Source organism: Anthonomus grandis, chromosome 12 (genome assembly GCF_022605725.1).
Source record: "Anthonomus grandis grandis chromosome 12, icAntGran1.3, whole genome shotgun sequence".
NCBI lineage: Eukaryota > Metazoa > Arthropoda > Insecta > Coleoptera > Curculionidae > Anthonomus > Anthonomus grandis.
The window spans coordinates 6667095-6688889 of NC_065557.1; the positions used below are offsets into that span (position 1 = coordinate 6667095).

The 21795-nt window shown below is 29.3% G+C and overlaps 1 protein-coding gene across 1 annotated transcript; it reads left to right on the forward strand.

Moving 5' to 3' along the window:
• The first annotated feature begins 6560 nt into the window (after nt 1-6560).
• LOC126743255 (uncharacterized) lies at nt 6561-12283 on the forward strand. The gene is made up of 2 exons (XM_050450253.1): nt 6561-6631; nt 11474-12283. The coding sequence occupies exons 1-2, from the start codon at nt 6587-6589 to the stop codon at nt 11738-11740; spliced, it is 312 nt and encodes a 103-aa protein (XP_050306210.1). The 5' UTR covers nt 6561-6586; the 3' UTR covers nt 11741-12283.
• Nucleotides 12284-21795: the final 9512 nt, after the last annotated feature.

The window sequence follows — 21795 nt, forward strand, 5'->3', positions numbered from 1 at the left end:
AATTAGCCCAGGCAGTTCCGGTACACTTTTTATTAAAATGTCCGAAAAGTTATAAAATCTATAGCTCAATTACCTGGAATTGTGAAATAATTTATTCTGAAATTTAATAATTAATAAGTTAATTAGCCCACATAGTTCAGGTGCAATTTTTATTTAAACTGCCTGAAATGGTAAAAAAATTATAGCTCAACTGCCTGCAATTGTAAAATAATTTATTTACAACTTTTTAAATAGAAATTAATTAACACAGGAAATTCAGGTACCATTTTTATTAAAATACTTGAAATGTTAAAAAATTTATAGGTCAACTGCCTGGAATTGCAAAATAATTTATTCTGAACTTTATTAATAAATCAATTAATTAGCCCAGGCTCTTAAAGTACAATTTAATTAAAATACCTGAAATATTATAAAATCTATAGCTCAACTGCCTGAAATTGTTAGATAATTTAATTTATATTTTATTAAAAAATAAATTACTTAGCTCATGCAGTTCAGGCATACTTCTTATTAAAATGCTTGAAAAGTTATAAAATCTATAGCTCAATTGCCTGGAATTGTAAAATAATTTATTCTGAACTTTAGTAATTAATAAATTAATTAGCCCAGGCAGCTCAGGTGCAATTTTTATTAAAATGCCTGAAATGTTAAAAAATCTATAGGTCAACTGCCTGGAATTATAAAATAATTAATTCTAAACTTTATTAGTAAATTAATTAATTAGCCCAGGCAGTTGCGGTACAATTTTAATTAAAATACCTAAAATATTATAAAATTTATAGCTCAACTGTCTGGAATTATAAGATAACTTAAATTAAACTTTATTAAAAAATAAATTAATTAGCCCAGGTATTTGAGGTGCAAGTTTTATTAAAAAGCCTAAAATGGTAAGAAGTTTATATCTCCACTGCCTGCAAGTGTAAAATATTTTAACTAGAACTTCATAAATAAATAAATTAATTAATTAGCACAGTAAGCTCAGATACATTTTTTATTCAAATGCTTGAAATGTTAAAAAATCTATAGGTCAACTGCCTGGAATTGTAAAATAATTTTAGCAAAATTTTGTAAAATTAGCCCATGCAGTTAATAATAATATTATAATAATTATCTTTATTTAGCATAAGTAGCTACATACAAAAACAACAAATTTCCCAAAAAATTAATAAAAATAAAAGTACATATAATATTAATAATATTGTTCATAAACCTAATTCAACAACATATTTAGTCAGCAAGAGTACATATATAAGTAAGCAATAAATATCAAATGCTGGGTATTCCGATCCCCGACACTTGCAATGCAGCATCCCGGTTAATCCAGAGGATACCGCATTATTCCGGTCCGTCTAAACATTGCCATGTCGGCGACCTAAGCACCCCGCTACCAAAACTGGTTCAGAAGTTATTAAAAATTATTACATACATAACCCTAAAGCGCTCTTACTAACTTTACAGTAATATTATTAATTAATTAATTATTAATATACCCTTATAAATTAATCAATATACGCTTATTGTGTAAGGCATACTTTTCAGTTCAGGCATACTTTTTATTAAATTGCTTGAAAAGTTATCAAATCTATAGCTTAATTGCCTGGAATTGTAAAATAATTTATTTTAAATTTTATTAGTAAATCAATTAATTAGCCCAGGAATTTGAGAAACAATTTTAGTTAAAATGCCTGAAATATTATAAAACCTGTAGCTCAACTCCCTGGAACTGTAAAATAATTTACTTAATTTGAATTTTATTAATAATAAATATAATTAAGTTCAGGTACAATTTTTATTAAAACGCAAATTTAAAAAAATCTATAGTTTAACTGTCTGGAATAAATTTTAAAAAATAATGTAATTAAATTATTAATTACAATATTTCGAGTTACTGGAAATAAAGTTATTTAGTTGCTTATAAGAGACAAGTTATCTTATTTCTTCCTTCTTGCACTCGTAATGAGAAAACATGTCAAATCAATTTTTTTCAAAACTGCTAAAAGAGTCATAAAAAAATCGTATAAATCAATAATTTTAACATTTTAGCAACCTATTTTAACTTCTATTTGATAAATCTCATAATTTTTCTTGTAAAGTCTCTATGGTACTAACTTTGTTTAAGGCAGTTAATTTTCACAGATTATGCTTTCCTCCTTGTTCCAAAAGTCCTTGCCAGAACTTAGTTTCTTATACATGTTTTTTTCGTCAATGGTTTTCTTAAGGAACTTTCCTCTAGTGATCTGGTTTGTTCGTTATATTGTTCATTAAAGTTAGTTTAACAAATTGACAAACAGCTTTATACCTGCCCAACTTGATAACTTGATGAGATCTATCCATGCAGCTGGGATGATCTATACTATTACATAGTACACAGCAAAATTTTGCGAACATTGTCCCTACAAACATAAAGTCAAATTACAAATCGCAATCGGAAAATGAACGTATTAATTCGAAATTCCCTAAGGGAGCGCTGGTAATGTCGAACGGTCGGACACTGGACGTCCTATATTACGGACATTGCGTCGTTTATAGGCCCTTTTTCGGCTCCCAGTGCGGCCGATCTCTGGGAGCCTACCAAGTTTTTACCCTTGGTATTTACCCTGATTTCCCTCGATGTCCCCGAGGGACACTAATATTTTTTCGGGTTTTATTTATTGCTAATGGAAAAAAGATCGGTCGTATTAAGCAGAAAGATAATTTAGGTCCGGGGCCTAGATAGGAAGTGGATAAAATGAGGTTTTAGAGTAAAAACTTGCTGACACTTGAGTTCTTTTTAAATTATAGTTACAGGGGGTTTCATATGAAAACCGTATTAAGAAGTTCGGAAGAATTTTAGTTTTGAGTAAGTACAGTGACGTTCTATTGTCCTTATAAAATAAAGGACTAAGCTGTTAAAGATGTGCATTAATTATAACAATTTTAAAACCCTATAGTTTAAAAGCTTTTTTGACCCTTTTTATCTTATTTTTATCGAAGAGTCTTTTAGTATTTAAATATTAGCAATGTATAATTAAATATACAATTACAAATACACAAGCCAATCAGGTGTTGTTGTCTCTCTATAAGAAAAGAGTAAAACCAACCCAGTATTAACTTGCTTAAGCCATACTTACGCAACAAAATTTCATGGTAGTCACAATCAAAGGCCTTCCTTATATCACTGACTGGCATCAGACTTCAGAAATATAATATAATTATTATAAGATTTAGTGATAATTTCTGGCATCCGAACTATGATTAAAAATTAATTGATGGTTGTTCTTGTTCTAAAAATTTCAACGTTGAACAATTGGTTAATTAAGGGCTGCTAACGATCTTATGCATAATCTTAAAGTCTATTGCGTGGTTTATTTTTATAGCTATCAATGAAAAAATCATAAAATAATTACAATAGGTGTGAGTACAATAGAAAAAGTCAACCAGACTTAATAATTTAAAAAATAAATAAATATAAGAATAATTCATAAATAAATATGAATATGGGTAATTTTCTTAAATTTGTGAGGAAATAAAAAAATTAAGGACTTTTAAAGCATTTTTTAAAATAGAATATTGATCGAACACCCTGGATTCAGATATTAAAAAGTGATACAGATACAAAAATACAAAATTATGAAAAGGCAAAAAAATCATATATACAAAAAAATCAGCATAAAATTTATGCATAATCTTAAAGTTTATGGTTAAGTTGATGGTTGATAATTTTTTTAAATTTTTAAATTCAAAGCGAATTATTACAAAAAAGCATGGTAATAACTAGTGAAAGGCATAGAATTTTAAAATTGAAAAGATAATTAAGAAAAGCGGAAAAAATAGGAAAAGAGAATAATACACAATGGAAAATTTTAACATATAAATATATAAGTATCTGGGTTATAAATATTGATTATCCTTTGGAATTTTAGAGAATTTGCTTAAGATATTAATGAATTAAAATAAAAAATATGCAGATCCAAAAATAATCAAAAGATAAAATTGTTACAATTTTTATTAGGGAATAAATCTAAAATATGTAAATTACTATAAAAACTGTTTGCTTCTATAAACAAAACTTAAAACCCTTACATGATTGAGTAGTAGTCCTCGATAAATGGAAATATTTTAAAACATTTTAAAGTTACAAACACTTCAAAATAAATTATTTTTAAAACTGATAATTAGAATTCTAAAAATTCGTGGCAAAGTTGTGCAGATCAAAATATAAATAAAACCAAAGTGAAGAAATATACGAGCAAGAATGTTGTAAATAAAAATTGAAAATTCATATAAATGCGTAATAATAAGAACAAATAAATTACAAAAATGCATGGCAATAATAAATGCAAGCATAAATTATATAAAAAAATAAATTAGATGTGAGTACAATGAAAAAAACATTATAGAGACCCAACAATTTTAAAAATAAACAGATATGAGAAAAATTCAACCACTAAAAATGTCTTACTTAGTGGCTTATGAATGTAGGTTATTTTTTGACAAATATTTATATATGACGAATATTTCTTAAGCACCCTGAATATAAATATTAATAGTTGATACCGATACAAAGAATTAATGGAAGGCAAGGAAATCATATATACAAGAAAATGAGCATAGAATTGATAAGTTAATTTTAAAATTTAGCAACGATGCATGAAAAGTTAATAAAATTTATTTGAAAATTGAAAAATATAAGAAATAAACAATAAAAAATGAAGTCAAAAAGATTAAAAAAATAAGAGAGGAGGTGAATAGAGTTGCCGGATTATGAAAATTAAGTTTTTTTAGAATTTGTAATAAAAACAGTTAAATAATTAAGGACTGTTGAAGCATATTTATTTAATTATAATCAATATTTTTTTTTTAGAAAAGGGCACATCCCGAATTTAAATTTTAAGTAAAATAAATTAAAGAAAAAATATTTTAAAGTAGAATAAAAATTGTAACTACAATAAAAAGAAAATAGTCTTATGAGACCAAAAAATTAAAAAAAAAACATTATAGGGAAAAGTACAAAAAATCATCTTTATAAATATAAATTTAATATAAAATAAACGCATAATATTTAGAAAATAAATTTGAAAAACCTATATGCTTAAGACAAGAAAAACACATATATAATAGGCACTTTTATTCTTTGTTTAATAAACCATTACACTAAAATTATTTCTATCGCTCCTTTTATTTTCGATTCATATGGTACAGTTCTACAGTTGCATACTATAATAACATGCAATAAATTCGCACCTATATAAGTCAATGAAGACCTGACACTAAAATAAACAAATATTTAAATACAATAATTAATTATTTCAATAATCATAAATACAACAAAATCCTTTATTTAATTTTTCTAACTCAGAATATACAAGCAAAGTGTGTAGTAAGCAATAGTACTCCATACTTGCATGCGTTTTTAATAGACAATAAATGATAGGACTACATTTAATATTTTTTTTAGTTCATCAATTAATATCATTTGAAAGAAAACAAATGTATTATTTATGGCTTAGAAAAATGTTGTTTGTTTATGACAGTTCACAATATATTTTTAATAGTTTATATTCTTTAAGTTAAGATACAGGATTTTTGGGTAAGAGAAATGGGACACGCTTAATTTAAATATCGAAAGAACATGCAAATAGATAAAATTAGCCGAAGGCAAAGAACAAGTTGACTTTGTAAACGAAGTTTAAAAGCTGACATAAAAATATATTAAAGTCGTAACTAAAAGAAGGTAAAAATTATACAAAGAGAAAGTTATCGTGCGGATAAGAAAATATTTATATTTAATGCATAATCTAATAGGTTGCGGCATAAGTTATTTTTAAAATTAATAATAAAAATTACGAAAATATATTGCAATAATTAGGAAACTGCAAAATATATTTAAGCATGAAAACATAGTGTAAGCACAATGAAAGAATAAAGTCGTGCAGAACAAAAAAATTAAAAAAATATATTTGCCTATTTACTTATCTATTATGTACCAATATTCATGGCTTCAGCAATTTTCTTGTTTCATAGTTATTATGATAAGATTTATTATCATAAATATATTTTATCTACTCTAGATTTTCAGTGGAAAAAAATATCTTTAATCCTAAAAACTTTTATTAGATAAAATGTTCACTATCGGTCTTATAACATTCAAGAAATCATCTAACAAAACGCTACTTCAAACTTAAATTTATGATGCAATTCGAAAAGAAGCTTTAAATGCTAATTAAAATTTTAAGCATCTAAAACATTCATGCCTCATTAAAATGTTATTAAATCAAATTTCTTTTCAAAGCATCATATTTAAATATAATCTTCATTTTCTATAAACGGCCCTGAAAAGGTTTATTCAGAGTCAAAACAGTTATTCAACTATTTGCTTTTAATTAGTTCGGAGAGACGAATTCTTATCCTCGCCCATTAATAATTTGAACTTAAACAGGCAACTACTTTAAATTAATTGCATTTTCTACTATTTCGAAACTCTTGACACTCAGACGCAAAAGCTGCTATGGCGAAATATTTCGTGAAAATGATATATAAGCCGAATTTAATTTGTTGTGCCTGTGAATTTCTGAGTGACATTTTTATTTAAAGGTTATTAATTTTAATGGATCTGGAAAACGTGGAAAGGGCACTTGTTGCAATGATAGAGGTTAGTTTAAATTAAATTAAACTTAAGTAGAAAATAACACGTTAAAATCGTTAAAAAAGATCTTTTAGTAAAATTGTTTCATTATATACAGAATGTATGCGCTTCGATCATTAATATAAATATATCCTAACCTCCGATACTTCAAAACTCACTTAAACAAATGATATAGTAGCCCATTGACACATGATTATCCGCTCCATTAAGTAATTACTTTTTCCAATCTATTTAGTGCAATCCTGTTTCAATAGAATTAAAACGACCCTATACCAGCATGGTTGTCTTTAGCAGAACTATAGAGCTCTGCTTGGCCCCTTGGGCTAAATTTTTTAAAGTTTTAGGACTCCTTACCCCCTACGATTTTATTAGTAACAAAATTAGTAACGATTACTTCTGGAAAATTAAAGTACTTTTACAAAGTTTTGTGATTTTCTTTATGATGTGCCTTAATGTCTATTATAAAGCACCTAAAGATGTCGGTAAGTTGGATTTGGCGATTATAGCCCATTATGGTTCTATGGTCCTTATAGGGCTTACAAGTGCTTTATGCGTAAGTTTTTCATATTTTAAAAGACTTGCGTTTCAAGTAATTTTAAGGGAATCTGCTACGATAGAAAACCTGAACGTCCTTACTAGTGAGCGCACCATAAAAGAGAAAAAAATGGTTAGTGATGCACGCTTTTACTTAATTTTTGTACATGTTTTATTTGTGGTACATTCTATCCTATACAGTATTTGGATATCGCAATACGTTGCACCAAAGAGTTTAGGCACTTTCTTGTCTTTATTGGCAGAAGTTCTATTAATTTATTACAATATAATCATATTTTATTTTACGGCTTTACTACTGTGGACTTACAAGCACAAGTATATAGAGCTTAATCAAATGATTGCGAATATAAGCCACTGCAAAGTATTTGACGATAAAGAAATTTTAAAAGAATTGAGAAATATTAAAATAAATTATAAGAAATTGCACAAAATAGCGGAGAATTTAAATAAAGTACTTACGCCTCAACTTACTTTGGTACCAATTATTTGTGGTACTTTGTTGCTGGATTTGGGTCTGTTCACCAAGCATATATGGACTAATAATTTGGAATTGCTGTTATATGGTATTGCTAAGATATTTTTTGGATTTTTGTTTCTTGTAAGTATTTTTTTTTAATATTCATATTATTAAAAAATATATTTATTTTTTGTGAATAGGAAAATTACATTTTACACTAAACCTATACTAAATTATATTGACAATGTTAATTTTTTATGTTATGTTATATTCCTTAAAAACCTTTTTGATGCCTAGTGTAAAATCTGATTTTATTAAATTGCTGCCCTGAGGATGTACACTGAACGTTCGAAATTTGAACATTAAAGTTAAAAAAAAAAAAAAATTATCGCATATATCTATTAATTTTTTAATCAATCTGAAAATTACATATAACTATCAAATGTAATTAAATTATAAGAACAATACATACACATAAAGTCTGGTGGAAATGAGGAAATTTTACATTTTCCTAGACAAAGTTAAAATTGCAAATACTTTTTAGTAAGGCTACCTATAGAGCAAAGCCATAACCTCTTATCATACTCCTTCTCACTGTGTTTTACTTAAAACTTCTCTCTCTTTTATGGCCTATGTGGTCAGGGAAAGACAGAATTTTAGTCTAAACCAAACTCAGCCTCCATACCAATGATTCCCTTTTATTTATAGGAAAAAGTTTAGTAGTCCCATGAGGATATTACCCATAGTCAAACGTTTTAGATCATCACCTTAAATGAAGATAATTTAAGAACTTGTGACTGTTTTGCAGAGGTTCTAATAATTTGGAAGATTTTTGGCCGTATCAAGACTTTACATTTAAAGGGTCCATAATATAGTCCAGGATCTTGGTTAATACGATATAGCCTTAGTAGTTTCTCTAAATGCTGTTTGCTCTTCATATTAAAGGTGCATAATTTTATGCATAAATATCTTTTTCCTAAGATCAACATGTACACAACATTCTCTGATAACTTAACATTAAAATAAGCTGTTTTGAAGCAACTAGGTACAAATTTCTTAAGTATGACCGTATCTACTATCAATTACATGAAATGTCAGGACTGTCATATTTGTCAAATCTTAGCGAAAAATCTATCATAATTGTCAAATATCAGCACTGCCATTTATGATTTCTTGCAATCATCAACAGTTGATAACCTGGATATCAGAGACGTCAAACTTTTTAAAATTAATTATTGCCAAATCTGATTAATTACGTCTATGTAGTTAAATAATAATTGGCAAAAGAATAATTTCAAAACTCGCTGTCATCTATAATTTTTTTAAGTATCAACGCAAATAAACAGTGGCTAGCATGGATATAGGAAACGTCAATTGTCAGAATCTTAAATCGGAAATTTACTGATTTGCTTGTCAATAATTGGATTAATATATTTTTTTAAATAACTTTAAGCATTTGTTTATCGACTATATAATTATATAAGGGTTTTTATATAAACTATTAATAAAGACATTAATTAATTAAAGAAACACTAGTTTAATTAATTAATATTACAAACTTGATTAAATTATCAAATTAATAAAACTGGGTTTATAGGCGTTTGCATTCAAATTTAAGTTATTTTAATGAATTTGAATGACGATTTAAATTTATCAATGAAAGACAGTAAGACTTCAACTTGGAGCTTAGGACTTATTTAAGTTTATTTGTTTTAATTAAGTTCAATTTTAATTAATTTTTTTAACTTAACAATAAAATAATTCATTAAGATTCTTTCACTTATTAAGAAATTATTAAGAAACGGTACAAACAAGCAAAAATTAAATTAAAATAAATAAATTGGATGTTTAAAAAAATAATTTAGAATTTTTTTGAACTAAATAATTTTATTCAAACATTATTTTAATTAAACAAAAATATTAAATAAGTTCTAATTAATTAATTATATAAGGTAGGTTTTCCTTCCATTTGGCCTCCAGGGCTTTTTAATTAATTATTAAAAAAAACTAAATTTTAATTACGCTTCTTAAAACAAAATTTAAAAATAAAACATATAAAAATAAACTCTTTTAATTAATTATAAAATACGCACTAAATAATTAATTAATTAAGGCGCTTTCACGTAACCTCCTAATCCTCCTAATTCAGAAATTAATTTAAATTTTAATTGAACATAATTATTAAACAATACGTTACTGCTCACTTTGATTTTTTATATCCATAAAATTTAATAACAATTATCAACATATGCTGACAGAATCAAGAATTTGAAGGAGAAAAAGAGACGTCAAAATTGTCATAGTTGTCAAATATTATCGCTGCCATCTATGATTTATTTAAGCATCATCGCAAATAAACAGTTCATAACATGGACGTAAGAAATGCCTAACGTCGGACTGTCATAATTGTCAAAGCACTCCTAGATTCTCTGGAGCTATAGGATAGGACTAACATCAATGTCAACAAGAAAAAGGATAAACGTTAAACTTTACTTTAGATTGAATAATTATGTCATATATCAAAACTCTGTCATAATTTTCAAAACCTATCACTGCTTATTAAGATTGATTAGACCCGTACTGAAACCTCAAACTACTTAAATCGATAATTTCGAAACTGCTAGAGTTGTCATATAGCATCACTGCCCCCTATGATTTTATTAAACATCAAGTTGACTATTCGAATATTTGACGACAATTGACAGTTGATAATGATTTGCTTCCTTTGATTATTGACAACTGTGTAATTTTTGACGTCATTTTTTTTTTATTACTAATAAGGACCTTTGAGATTTGACCAATATGATATTTCTAGCCTTTGATGTTTGATAACTATGACAGCTATGAAGTTTGACGTTTATCTTTTTCCTTATTGGCAGTGACATTAGTTCTATACCTTAACTCCTTAGGTATAAACAACCTAGGAATGCTGTGACGATTACTGTCAACTATGACGATGTTGACGGTTCTCTTTTTCCTTAACGTTTTGGGATTACTCCATTATCAATTATTATTGAGTTATATGGACGTAATTAGTTCAAGTTGGCGATAATGCTGTTTAACAACTATGACAGTTCCAACGTTTGACGTTTCTCACATTCATGTTAGCAACTGTTGATATAAAAAATTCATAGATGGCAGTAATGGTATGAAAGAGCTATAGCAGTTTTGACATAATCGTTATCAATTAAAAGTCAAACTTCACAGTTGTCATACTTGTCAAACATCAAAGGCCAGAACTATCATATTAGTCAAATCTCAAAGGTCCTTATAAGTAGAAAAAAGGAGGTGACGTCAAAAATTACATAATTGTCAATTAAAAGAAGCAAATGATTGTCAACTGTCGTCAAATATTCAAATAGTCAATTTTATGGAGTCATCTTAAGATTAAATACATATTTTATTGCATAGTCTTATTTTGCTTAAAGGCTAGACAGCTTTTTGTGTCTTTCTTCTCTTCCTTCCTCTTTTTTAACTCTGGATAGTTTTTTAACAGACGCCAAAATATTTTTGGTTTTGATGTTGCAACCTCGACTATAATTTAATATGTTTGTTTCTTTTTAATCTTGTCTATACTGTGTTTTTACTATTCTTCATCTCCTTTTTCGTCTTTTCCCCTAATTACTATTAAAAATTAGCAAAAATTAATCCAGATCTTTAAAAAAATTTTAAACTTATTTGGACCACATTTTACTAGTCTTATTCTGGTTTTGTTTATTTCAAATATTTTCCTGTACTATACTTTTTCTATTCTCCTCCTCCATCTTCGCTTTCTTCTTAAGAATTTTATGTTGTACCTATTATTTCGTAATCTAATAAAATTTTCTTGATTTTAGGTAGCAACCTCGACCACAGTGATCCTCTGCGACCAAATCGTGACCCAATCCAAGAAAACCATGACAGTCTGCTACAGCCTTCAAGACTACATCTCGATTTTTTCCACGCCTTACCAAGAACTCCAGCTATTCACAAACCGAATTCCCATTAGAAAAGTCGACTTTAACGCGTTGGGATTATTCCAAAGTAAACGCTCCCTCATACTATCCATTATGGGCGGTGTGGCAACGAATTTCATCGTGGCAGAACAATTTTGGAAACCCTAAACATTCTCGTAAATTAACTAATTAAATTAATGAATAAAAAAAACTTTCTCTTAACCCTTTCCCATCCAAAGCAAAACAAAAACCGAATTATCCCCGACAAACAGACAGCAGCATCAAACAACTTGACTTATCGCTTAAAGGCAAAAACTTATTTGGGCGTGCAACGCAGCCAAAGTTCGGGCAAAGGGCGTGCAGGAAATTAATTTAATTACAATAGTCATATTTCGTGTATGGCCTGGGGAAACACAAGATGCGTGAGACCTAATTAGTGCCTTTAATAAGACCCGAACGTATAGGATAAGGGTTTAGATGGAGACGTGACGTGGATTCGAACCTGGATAATGTTGAGAAAATAGGGGGTTAATGAAAGAGGTTTTGGCAGAGGGTGGCGGATAAAAATTAGGAAATAATCGTTTGCTTGGATTTGGTGCTTTTTTTCTACTTATTTTTAGCAGAAAAATATTCCTGGTATATTCAAATTATATCAATAACATTCCAGGAGGATTTTTCTAAGGTTCAGAACGTTCAAACATGACAGCTTTTGTGAATTATAAAGCAGTTTTACCACTAACCAAGACTTTTTATTTTATTCTCGACACGTGCTTCTGGATAAGATTAAAACTAAACTTAAACTATTTACAAGTGGTTGGATAGAAGTCCATATTTTGTAGGAGAATGTGTATATATAGATTTTAAAATGGGGAACTTTTTATCTCCAAGAAAAACTGCATGCAGGTCATTTAGTTAAATGTATTATTCATTTCGGCTGTGTAAATAGCCATTAGGAGATACAGAACATCACAAAAAACATATACGTTCAACAAATAAAACTCAAGAAACTCAATTGTTGAACGTATATATTTTTTGTGACGTTTTGTATCTAATGATGGCTGTTTATACAGCCGAAATGCATAATAAATTTAACTAATCTACATGCACTAAATGACCTACATGCATTTTTTCTTGGAGATAAAGACTTCTCTATTTTGAAATCTATTTACAAGTGGCCTTATATACTGTAACGATATTGTAAACACTGAGAAACCAGCTGATTCTCCGTCAATGACACAAAAGGCACATCGCGACATCTCGAAGGTTGGCGAGAATCTTCCGGAACAGCGTTCTGCTGAGTATATAAGTAGCCGCGTCACCGATGGAAGTCGATCGTCAGTTGTCAGTTCAGTAACATAAAGTTAATATAGTAAATAAAATAGTGTTAACCCATAGGCTGGCTTGCTACGGCTGACCAGTTTCTTCTTTATTCAGATGTTTTAAAGATGATGCACCTTTCACTATGTTTAGTTATATAACCTTAATTAGTGGTAATAAATTAATATAGACCGAAATATAACGACCCCCGGCTACGGCAAATTTGGAGTTCGAGATTTTGGAAACAGTGGTCCAGCTTTAAAAGCAGAAAAGTGAATCTTTTGAACTTTGTGAAGTTCAGATGAGTTAAGAGTTATATTTCCAATTAGTCTAAAGTGCGATCTAAAAAACATAAAATATATGACAAAATTTCGTGTAATTTGCTAAATATAGAATGAGTTACAAGAACATTTATTTAATGAACTATAGCAAGAAATACCAAAAGTTTACGTTCTTTATCTACGACTTAAGAAAGCGACAGTCTGCAGCATTTTTGAAGGCTGTCAAGAAAATATTTGAGTTGAATCCTGGATTCTGGGGCTTTTGATGCATAGCAGTATCATAAATTACCCTCAAGCTTTCTGAATTCAAATAGCGCAGCTGTCAAATTTGGAATATCTGTCAAACTAAAGTAGAGGTATCTATCAAGTCAATGTTGGCCAGATAACTGTGTTCTTGATTGATAGATTGAGGTGAAGGCGAAGTAAAGGATGGAAGTCAAATGTGGTATCGACAACATAGACAACAATGTAAGTACCCTAAGAATTGTTCAACTAGACCCTTTGGTCCGTTTATAATAAGTTTTCTAATTAAGGACTGTATTTCTCAGTCAAATTTTAACTTCATTCGAGACCTAGATGGATGCTGACAAGGCTCTGATTGTCTGTCAAACATGGCGCGCAATTCAAATCTTGAGTTTTTATTGAAACACACTTTCTATACGCAGGTGCTGATTGTGATTGTGTTACACTATGACGAACCATTTCATTGCAATGCTGATCGTGTGCTTTATTATTTAACTGTTGTATTTTATTAGTTTCAACCGGCTTTAACTTATTTGATTTTAGAGCTAATTATTGAAATATGCTTTGCAGCACTTCATTTTTGTGTGATCTTGCATGAGTCATCCGAGAAGTTGTGTCTGAATTTATTTAAAATTAAACGCTTGAATGCGTTAATTTTTATTTTAAGTTGAGCTTTTTAAACGGGAAGTTGTATATACAGGGATACTCAATAAATTTTGCCCATCAACTTAAAATTTTTTCAAATAAAAGCACTATTTTTTATTTGAATTTTAAGTTTTGCGTGGAATCTAGGTATATTTCATTCACTATGTCCTATACCTAATGCTAAGAGTTATCAAAAAAAAACCCGATTCGTGTAACAAATTAAAAAAAAAACAAAACTTAAATTAAATATTAAAAATATGGCAACCATTTAGGGCTTGACAAAATCAGCAATTAATAAACTCTCGTTGCATTTTTTCAATAATTTTCTGTATTGACGGGCATGTTTCTGCGAATCTTTTATTTCAAGTCATCTAGATTATTTGGCCTATTAACAAATACCTTCGACTTGAGTTATCCCTACAAAAAAAAGTCCATTGGTGTTAGATCAGGCGAGCTCGCTGGCCATTCGATGGATCCTCTTCTTCCTAGCCACCGAGAAAGGTTTCATCCAAAAATCTAGGCACAATAGCATGGAGAAGCACCATCTTGCTAGAAAATTAGTTCTTCCTCAGGATAGTCTGGGTTTGATGGATTTGGAAATAAAGCTAGTAATGCTGATACTAATAAAAAACTGATCTCATTTTCACAAAAAAATCCTGTATTTTTTGCACCCGGAGGAAGCAAACTTATTTTACCAAACATTGGCTAATTTGAGTTAAACTAGACTTTTATTTCACTGATCCTGAGACCTTACCAGACAACATAGTTTAGTTAGTGTTAAAAAATTTGTTAATTTGTTATATTTCATAGGTTTTGTCGCTCTATTTGGTAAACCTTTAGTATATAAGGTCACTCGTAATTAATTTTAATTTAGTTTTTATCTTGTCGAAAATGCTAACATAAATAGGTTTTGGTTAACAGTAAAACTGTTTTGTAATTTGGGTGTCACACTAAAGGTTCCAACTATAGAATCAAAATTCTTATAGTATATTTTCTATGCAATTATTTTTTTTATAAAAAGCTCTTCCACATTCCTTGCCACTTCTTCATAATTAAAAACGACGTTTTTAAACAAAAGTAAGAAATTCAGATACTTATGGGCCTCCAGTGGCCGACACTTATTAAATAAACGAGCACCAAAGGTGCCATTCCCGGATAATAACTTGCCGAAAACCTCGGCTCAATAATCAACCCCGAAAACATATTCCTTTAATTAAATTCGCTCCCGGGCAAACTGAGAAAATTTGTTTGGCAAAGAACGGGTATACGTGACCGTTTAAGAAATTCGGACAGCAAAGAAAGGGCGACCAAATGGGTGCAAATGCGGGTATACAGAAGTTCCATGGGGGGTGAGGAAGGGGTGGCTGGTGGAGTGACGGGGCAAAAGGGATCCAAAACGACGACCACCCTTTACACGAGTCCGTTGCCGGACGTCCGCAGGACCCAATGGCAATTACGTTCCTGCAACTTTGCCCCCCGGGAATTCGGGATTAAATATTTCGATTTGAAGGGGTTACAGTTTACAACTTGGCCCGCTTTAACTTCCAGTGATATGCATGAGAAAAGTCGTTTAATTTGATTGCACCGGCTTTGAATTTAAATCGGGGAATTGTAAGGGACGATATACGAATATAAAAGAATAAAAGAGTTGACGATTGTCGCTGTTGCATTTAGATGAGTTTGAATACGTGTACCCATTATACTCAAAAAAACCTTTGCAAAAAAAATTAAAATAGATCACATGTCATCCTCAAGACCCTTAAAGATACTTAAAAACATACATAAAATCATCGACTCAATCAATTTTATATAATTAGAATCCAATATTTCTATGCAATTAGGTAGAATCCCTTAAGTGGCGCTTGAATGACACTATACTGTTGTAAAATGTCATAATTAAAATTAGTTTATTGAAAATTATTAAAACTACGAGCTCATCTGAGTAAAGAAGAGTTAGACAAAAAGGTTAAATCTTAAGATGTCTGAAGACGCAATAAAAAGAAGTATAAGAATTAACGTTAATATTTAAATTTTTCAGACTGAAGGAGGAGTCTATTAGATTGTAAATGATCTTATCTTATAAACCTTATTCGAACTATTTTGACTACACTTCAAGGATTTAATAATATAAAAATTGAACTTATCACAGTAATTGAAAAAATATCTATTAAAAGAAAAATTTAATTTATTTACAAACTTGCATTGTACCTTATCAATTTGGTCAAAATATTTGCGATAGGATCCCAAACTACTATCGCAACTTCTATAAATGGCTTAACACTTGCATCTTATAACAATATGAATAAGTAAATAATGGTGTTATTTGTATTTTTCAATAGTGTACATAGGCGAAGTCTAGCCAAAGGCTAATATACTTAACCTATTTAAAAAATGTAAGCAAAATTATTTTAGATAGGACAACAGAAAGAAAAAAATTAAAATTTATAATGGTAACACTAATAGTAATACAAAAATAAATAGATATTGGTCCATAAAAATCAAAAATTATAAAATAAGAAATACTTACTGACAATTTAGCTATTCTGATTTGTTAAAAAATGCAGCTTTAGTTTTTTCTTGAAATCTGCTACTGACATTTCTTTTATAGAATTCGGAACAAAGTCATTGTAAATTGCCATAGCATTATACAGAAAACTACGATGAAAGAAGGCTGCTTGATATCTAGGAACTTATTTATAAACCTTAGATTAATGATGTTTGATTACTGAAACCCTTTATAATTCGAGATATAAAACCTAGATTTCTTAAAGCTTTTAGAACAATGTTTTTTATAGGAACATTATAGAGCAGTTTGGAATCCATTGCCACAATCAAATCCTTAATACACTCTACATATGTTAAGGTAGTGCCTCCTAGACATCACATTTGTTTTGTGGTTAAATTTCTTCTCTTTTTTTCTGATCTTCTATTAAAGAGCAGATTTATAAATAATTTATTTAAGGTATAATACCTTTCAAAATTAGAAAGCTTAGATTCGAAGGCAAGAAAATCCAATAAAGATTTTTAAATCATCTGCATACGCAAGATAATTATAAATATAAAGACATTGACGAATGTCATTTAAAATAATTTAAAACAATGTAGGTCTTATACTCCAAATTTATGAAAAGTATAGAATGATGAACCTTATCAAAAGCCTTGGAAAAGTCGGTGTACACGGCACATGTCTCCACTCCAATTATTGCGTATATTAAGTTTTACTGTTTTGAGTAAATTTGAGAAGTAATCGTAATCGGTTTGCCTTGGGTAAAGTTTCCACATTTTATGCCCCCTTAGTTTTATTTTGATTAGGCTAATTGTATGCCTAGAAAATCATAAAATTATTAAGTAAGGGCGTCTCTTATTGATCTTAATTTTAGAGATATGGCTGATAACACTGTTATCTAAAACTTTAATGGTAATGTTTACATCTTTAGATGAAAATAATTTTTCCCACTGAGTTGAAGTGATAATTTCATTGATGATGTTATACTTGGCATTATTGAATGTTATCTTTGTGAATAAGTCACTTACAATGTTTTTCTTTGATATTAATTTAAAATTTATTTTCAAAGACATGTGATGGCTTTTTTAGGGAAAGAGGGATCCAAACATTTATTCACATCTATGAATAAAGAATTAATTAGATCCAAAATTTTACCGCGAGCATTAACAATATGATTAAATTGCTTAAGAATATTGAAGTAAAATCGGTCGGAAAAAGCTTTACTAGAAGAATCGATGGCGTTAATCGGCAATGAAACTTTTTTTGATACCATATTAATTTAGTTAAATTAAAGTAGCCCACTATTAAAAAACAACTATTTATATGAGTGCTTCTATAATTTTCTAGTTAAGATAAAAAGTGTACATAGTTATTTGTTAATGCATGAATGCATTAAAGAATTATTTGTAAAATAAGCAAAGACTTATGTATGTAGATGAAAGAAAAATATATATTAGTAAGGGGTTCCATGGTCTTTTTCTTGAGATCTTTGGTTTTCTAATTTGGGTATAGCTACTACTAGCAGGACATAGAATAGAGCCAAATGCCGATTTTGTGAATGTAAACAGGTTGCTTTAGGGCACGTTCGAGTTTTTTATGCTGTTCGAGTTATTTATGTCAAATGAGCTCAGTTCCCAATTTTTGAAGTGGATTGGTAAACGGCGATTAATTTAATTGCGGCGATTCGATGTTTTTGTAAAGGGCTTTTGATTCACGCTAATTTTGTATAGCAATGTTTCTAACAATTAGATTTAATTTTCAAAATGCAAATGCCAATCAATGGAAAATTGTCGTTGCTCGTACTAACAAAAAATTATACAGAATAATAGTGGATAAAGAATACAGAGAAATAATTTTCTATTTCCCTCTAAAGTAACATACCACTTCGAGGCAATCTCCGTTTGGTATACGTCACAAGTCGCCAATAAGACACCACCACCACCATCACTCTTGCCACTAATGGTTGCGTTTCTATTAAGTCTGAAAACGTTATAGTTGCCAGTAAACCAGAAAACAGATTTAACCAAAACTCGGTTACAGAAAGAGAGTCATATAAACTGGTACAAATCTACTGTCTTCATTCTTAAGCCTCTGGTGTTTTGGTAATAAACAGTAAATTGCTGAGATGAGGCCATTATATTAATTTAATGTTTTCATAAAAAATTACAAAAATACAAAGGACAAGATCTGGTTTAATCACGTTATGCTAGCACAGATGTCAGAGTGTGCTCGTTAATACCAGTAAGGGGTTTACTGGTCTCGTCTTTCATTATAAACATTTTCATTTCTTTTACCCAGCAAAATTTGAAGTTTGATTGTCTAAAAAATTCTTATGAAGTTGCTTATAGTAAGGATAAAATATGCATATTGAATTGAAATATTATTGAGTTTTTCAATTTAGAGGCACTAATTAATCCGTTTTTTCAGCTATACCGGGTGACACAGAAAAAAGGGAACACTAAAGAAAAATGTATTCTTTTATTCTCAAATAGTAATATGACGTTTGACAAAATATGATGTGTTATGTCACTTAAAAAAATACGCCGGAGTGTCATTTCAATGCTTCCTGTTTGTTAATTTTTGTGATTAATTTTTTTTTCTTATGGGCTTATTTATCAACCTATTTAAAAAATAATTATATCAATTTATTGGGAGAAAGAAACCGCATTTCAAAAGCGGTTATTTCCAATAATGTGCTATTTAAAAAAATTATGTAAATGCCAGGATTCATGATTTGGACATTTTAAATAGGCGTGTAAAAGATTTAAGTCATAAAATGCAATGAAAACTATTTTGATGAAAACCCAACTTTCAACGCATTCATGGCACCCTATTTTAAAATTAAAAAAAAATGATTTTTTCTACGAGTATACAACAAAAAGTAGCAAATAGGGTACCGATATTTTCAGAATATAATTTTCTTTCGAAATACGTAATGATATACCAAGTGTCCCATTTAAAATAAGAAAGTTGGTGTAATTTTCTGGTAAGCCGGAAGTGATGGAAAATAATAAAATATGTCAAAAGATGCTCCTGTAACCATTCTATCAATATACCAAATATCATTTGTTTATCTTGAAAATTAAAAAAGTTATTAAGTGTTCCCTCTTTTCTGTGTCACCCGGTATATTACAATTGGACCACTATGTTTTTAGAGTGGGTTGAAGTATTTGTACTATGGCAACTTTATGATGCAATATTATCATCTTGAATGTTAATCTAAATGAGAAGTCCTAGCTCTTTTACAAGAGTTAAGCTTTTTCCCTGTGTGTTCTCAGGGATGCCACATTTTTATACATTACATTTATGTCTACTTTGCTGCCTTAATTCAAAGACGTATACTACTTATGTTTTATATTTTCTATTTGTATCACTTAAATTATTGTTTTTCAAATATTCAAATTCATGAATTCCTTAAATTATTTAAAGTGTTATTTAATTTTAATTGAAAAAGAGGCATAACCTTTAATATTATGCATGTTAATAAAACAACACGAACTTCATATTTGGAATAAATAAACACATCTCGTTCAATTTTGACGCCCCATGGGACCCAATTAAGGATCTTAATAGTCAAAGTCCAGCCTTTTTACGCTGCTAATAAATAAAAATCGTCCCAACGGAAGACCGGTCAAAGGTCTCAGGGATAACTCTCCTTCTTCACCTCCTGGTGGTTGACCGAGACGACATGAAAAAAAAATTTTTTTTCGCCTCCAAGCAAGAGAAGGAGACACGTACAAACGAGGACATATTTCAAGTTGCCCCGGGGAGCTTCAAAATGAGCCGCCGGTGGAGGCTTTTGTGGAGTGCAGAATAGGCAATTTGAGCTCTCCTTGTTAATGTTGGGAGATATGATTGGCGATGTTAAAGGCCAGCAACGTAAACGGCACCATCAAAAAGAAAAATAAAGCGATACGGATGAGGGGGGAACGAAGTGATATATTGCCCTACTTGTGTATACGAGAGCGCCGCTCGAATTAATTTTAAATTTATTCATGTATTCTCAAAGGAAATTTTGTGTTTATGTGCTGCTTTGCTAAGGAAATGTCAGATGGTTGTTTTATCTCTGGAAGATGAAATGTGTGGTTATTATCAATAAATATGCGTTCTTGGGGGTTGGATCGAGATAGAGAGGGTGGCCCGATTTCTTTGCCTTGCTGTAAAAATTGTTAGGTTAACAAATGTGAAAAAGATATATTATAAATTTTTAAAAATTGGACTGTGCAAATACATTTAAAAATATAAATTCAAGGAAAGAAGACCAAAAATGACATATAACACATTTATTTTTATAAATTAAATGAAATAAAAAGTTGAAAGTAACGATCTAGACGTAATAACTTCTTAAAAAAAAATGAAAAAATCTATTTAGTTATGCATTATAAATATTTTTTATTATCTTCTTTACACATCTTCATTTCTTTGCTTATTTTCTTACTATTAAGCTTTTTTGTTAGTTTTGTTTTTAAATACCCTAATTATATTAAAAAGGCTTTATACAATACGTTCATACAACTTGATTGTCATTCTTGGAATCTTCATTTTTTGTTAAATATGGATTTATAGCCGTTAATGATACAATTTTTCAAATACTGGATATTTTTGTACCAAGGTATCAAGTGATTTCTAAGAGATATTATCCACCTTCGCTCCTATGCTCTATATATGAAAAGAGTATACATTTTATATTGAATATTAAGGATTTTGGTGTAAATAACTCTAATAAATGTAAATAATGTGGAATTTCATTAAACACAGGAAAACTACTCAACGAGTCACTAAATATATGTTTTTCTTTTATGCAACAATTAATATCGATAGCAATGAATTTGTAAATAATACTCATTTTTTCTAAAAGCCAGATACTCACAGCATTAAATAAACTAAAACTAAAATTTACAATTAGTCCAGATCTCATTCCTTCATCTATTATTAAAAATTACAAAAATATGCTGCTATTTTAACTTTGTTGACTGTAGCCTGGAACAACTCAATTGTACTCATATCAAACTAGATTCTATAATTTTTTTTTAAATATTTTATTTTTCTAAGATTATATGTTGCAGAATAGTCAGCACTAAGTGAAATATATTTTGATTACTCATAACGTATCCCAACTATTGGACCATTTCTTCGTTTACAGTATTAACTACTTTCTTTACTTTGCTTATTCTGCGGAGAACCTTGATATTTGTTAAGTGGTCTGTTCATGGTATTTTCAACATGCCACG

Coding starts and splice junctions, on each gene's coding strand:
- LOC126743255 (XM_050450253.1), top strand. CDS start 6,587: ATGGATCTGGAAAACGTGGAAAGGGCACTTGTTGCAATGATAGAG. Junction 6,632..11,473: donor CACTTGTTGCAATGATAGAG/GTTAGTTTAAAT, acceptor TCTTGATTTTAG/GTAGCAACCTCGACCACAGT.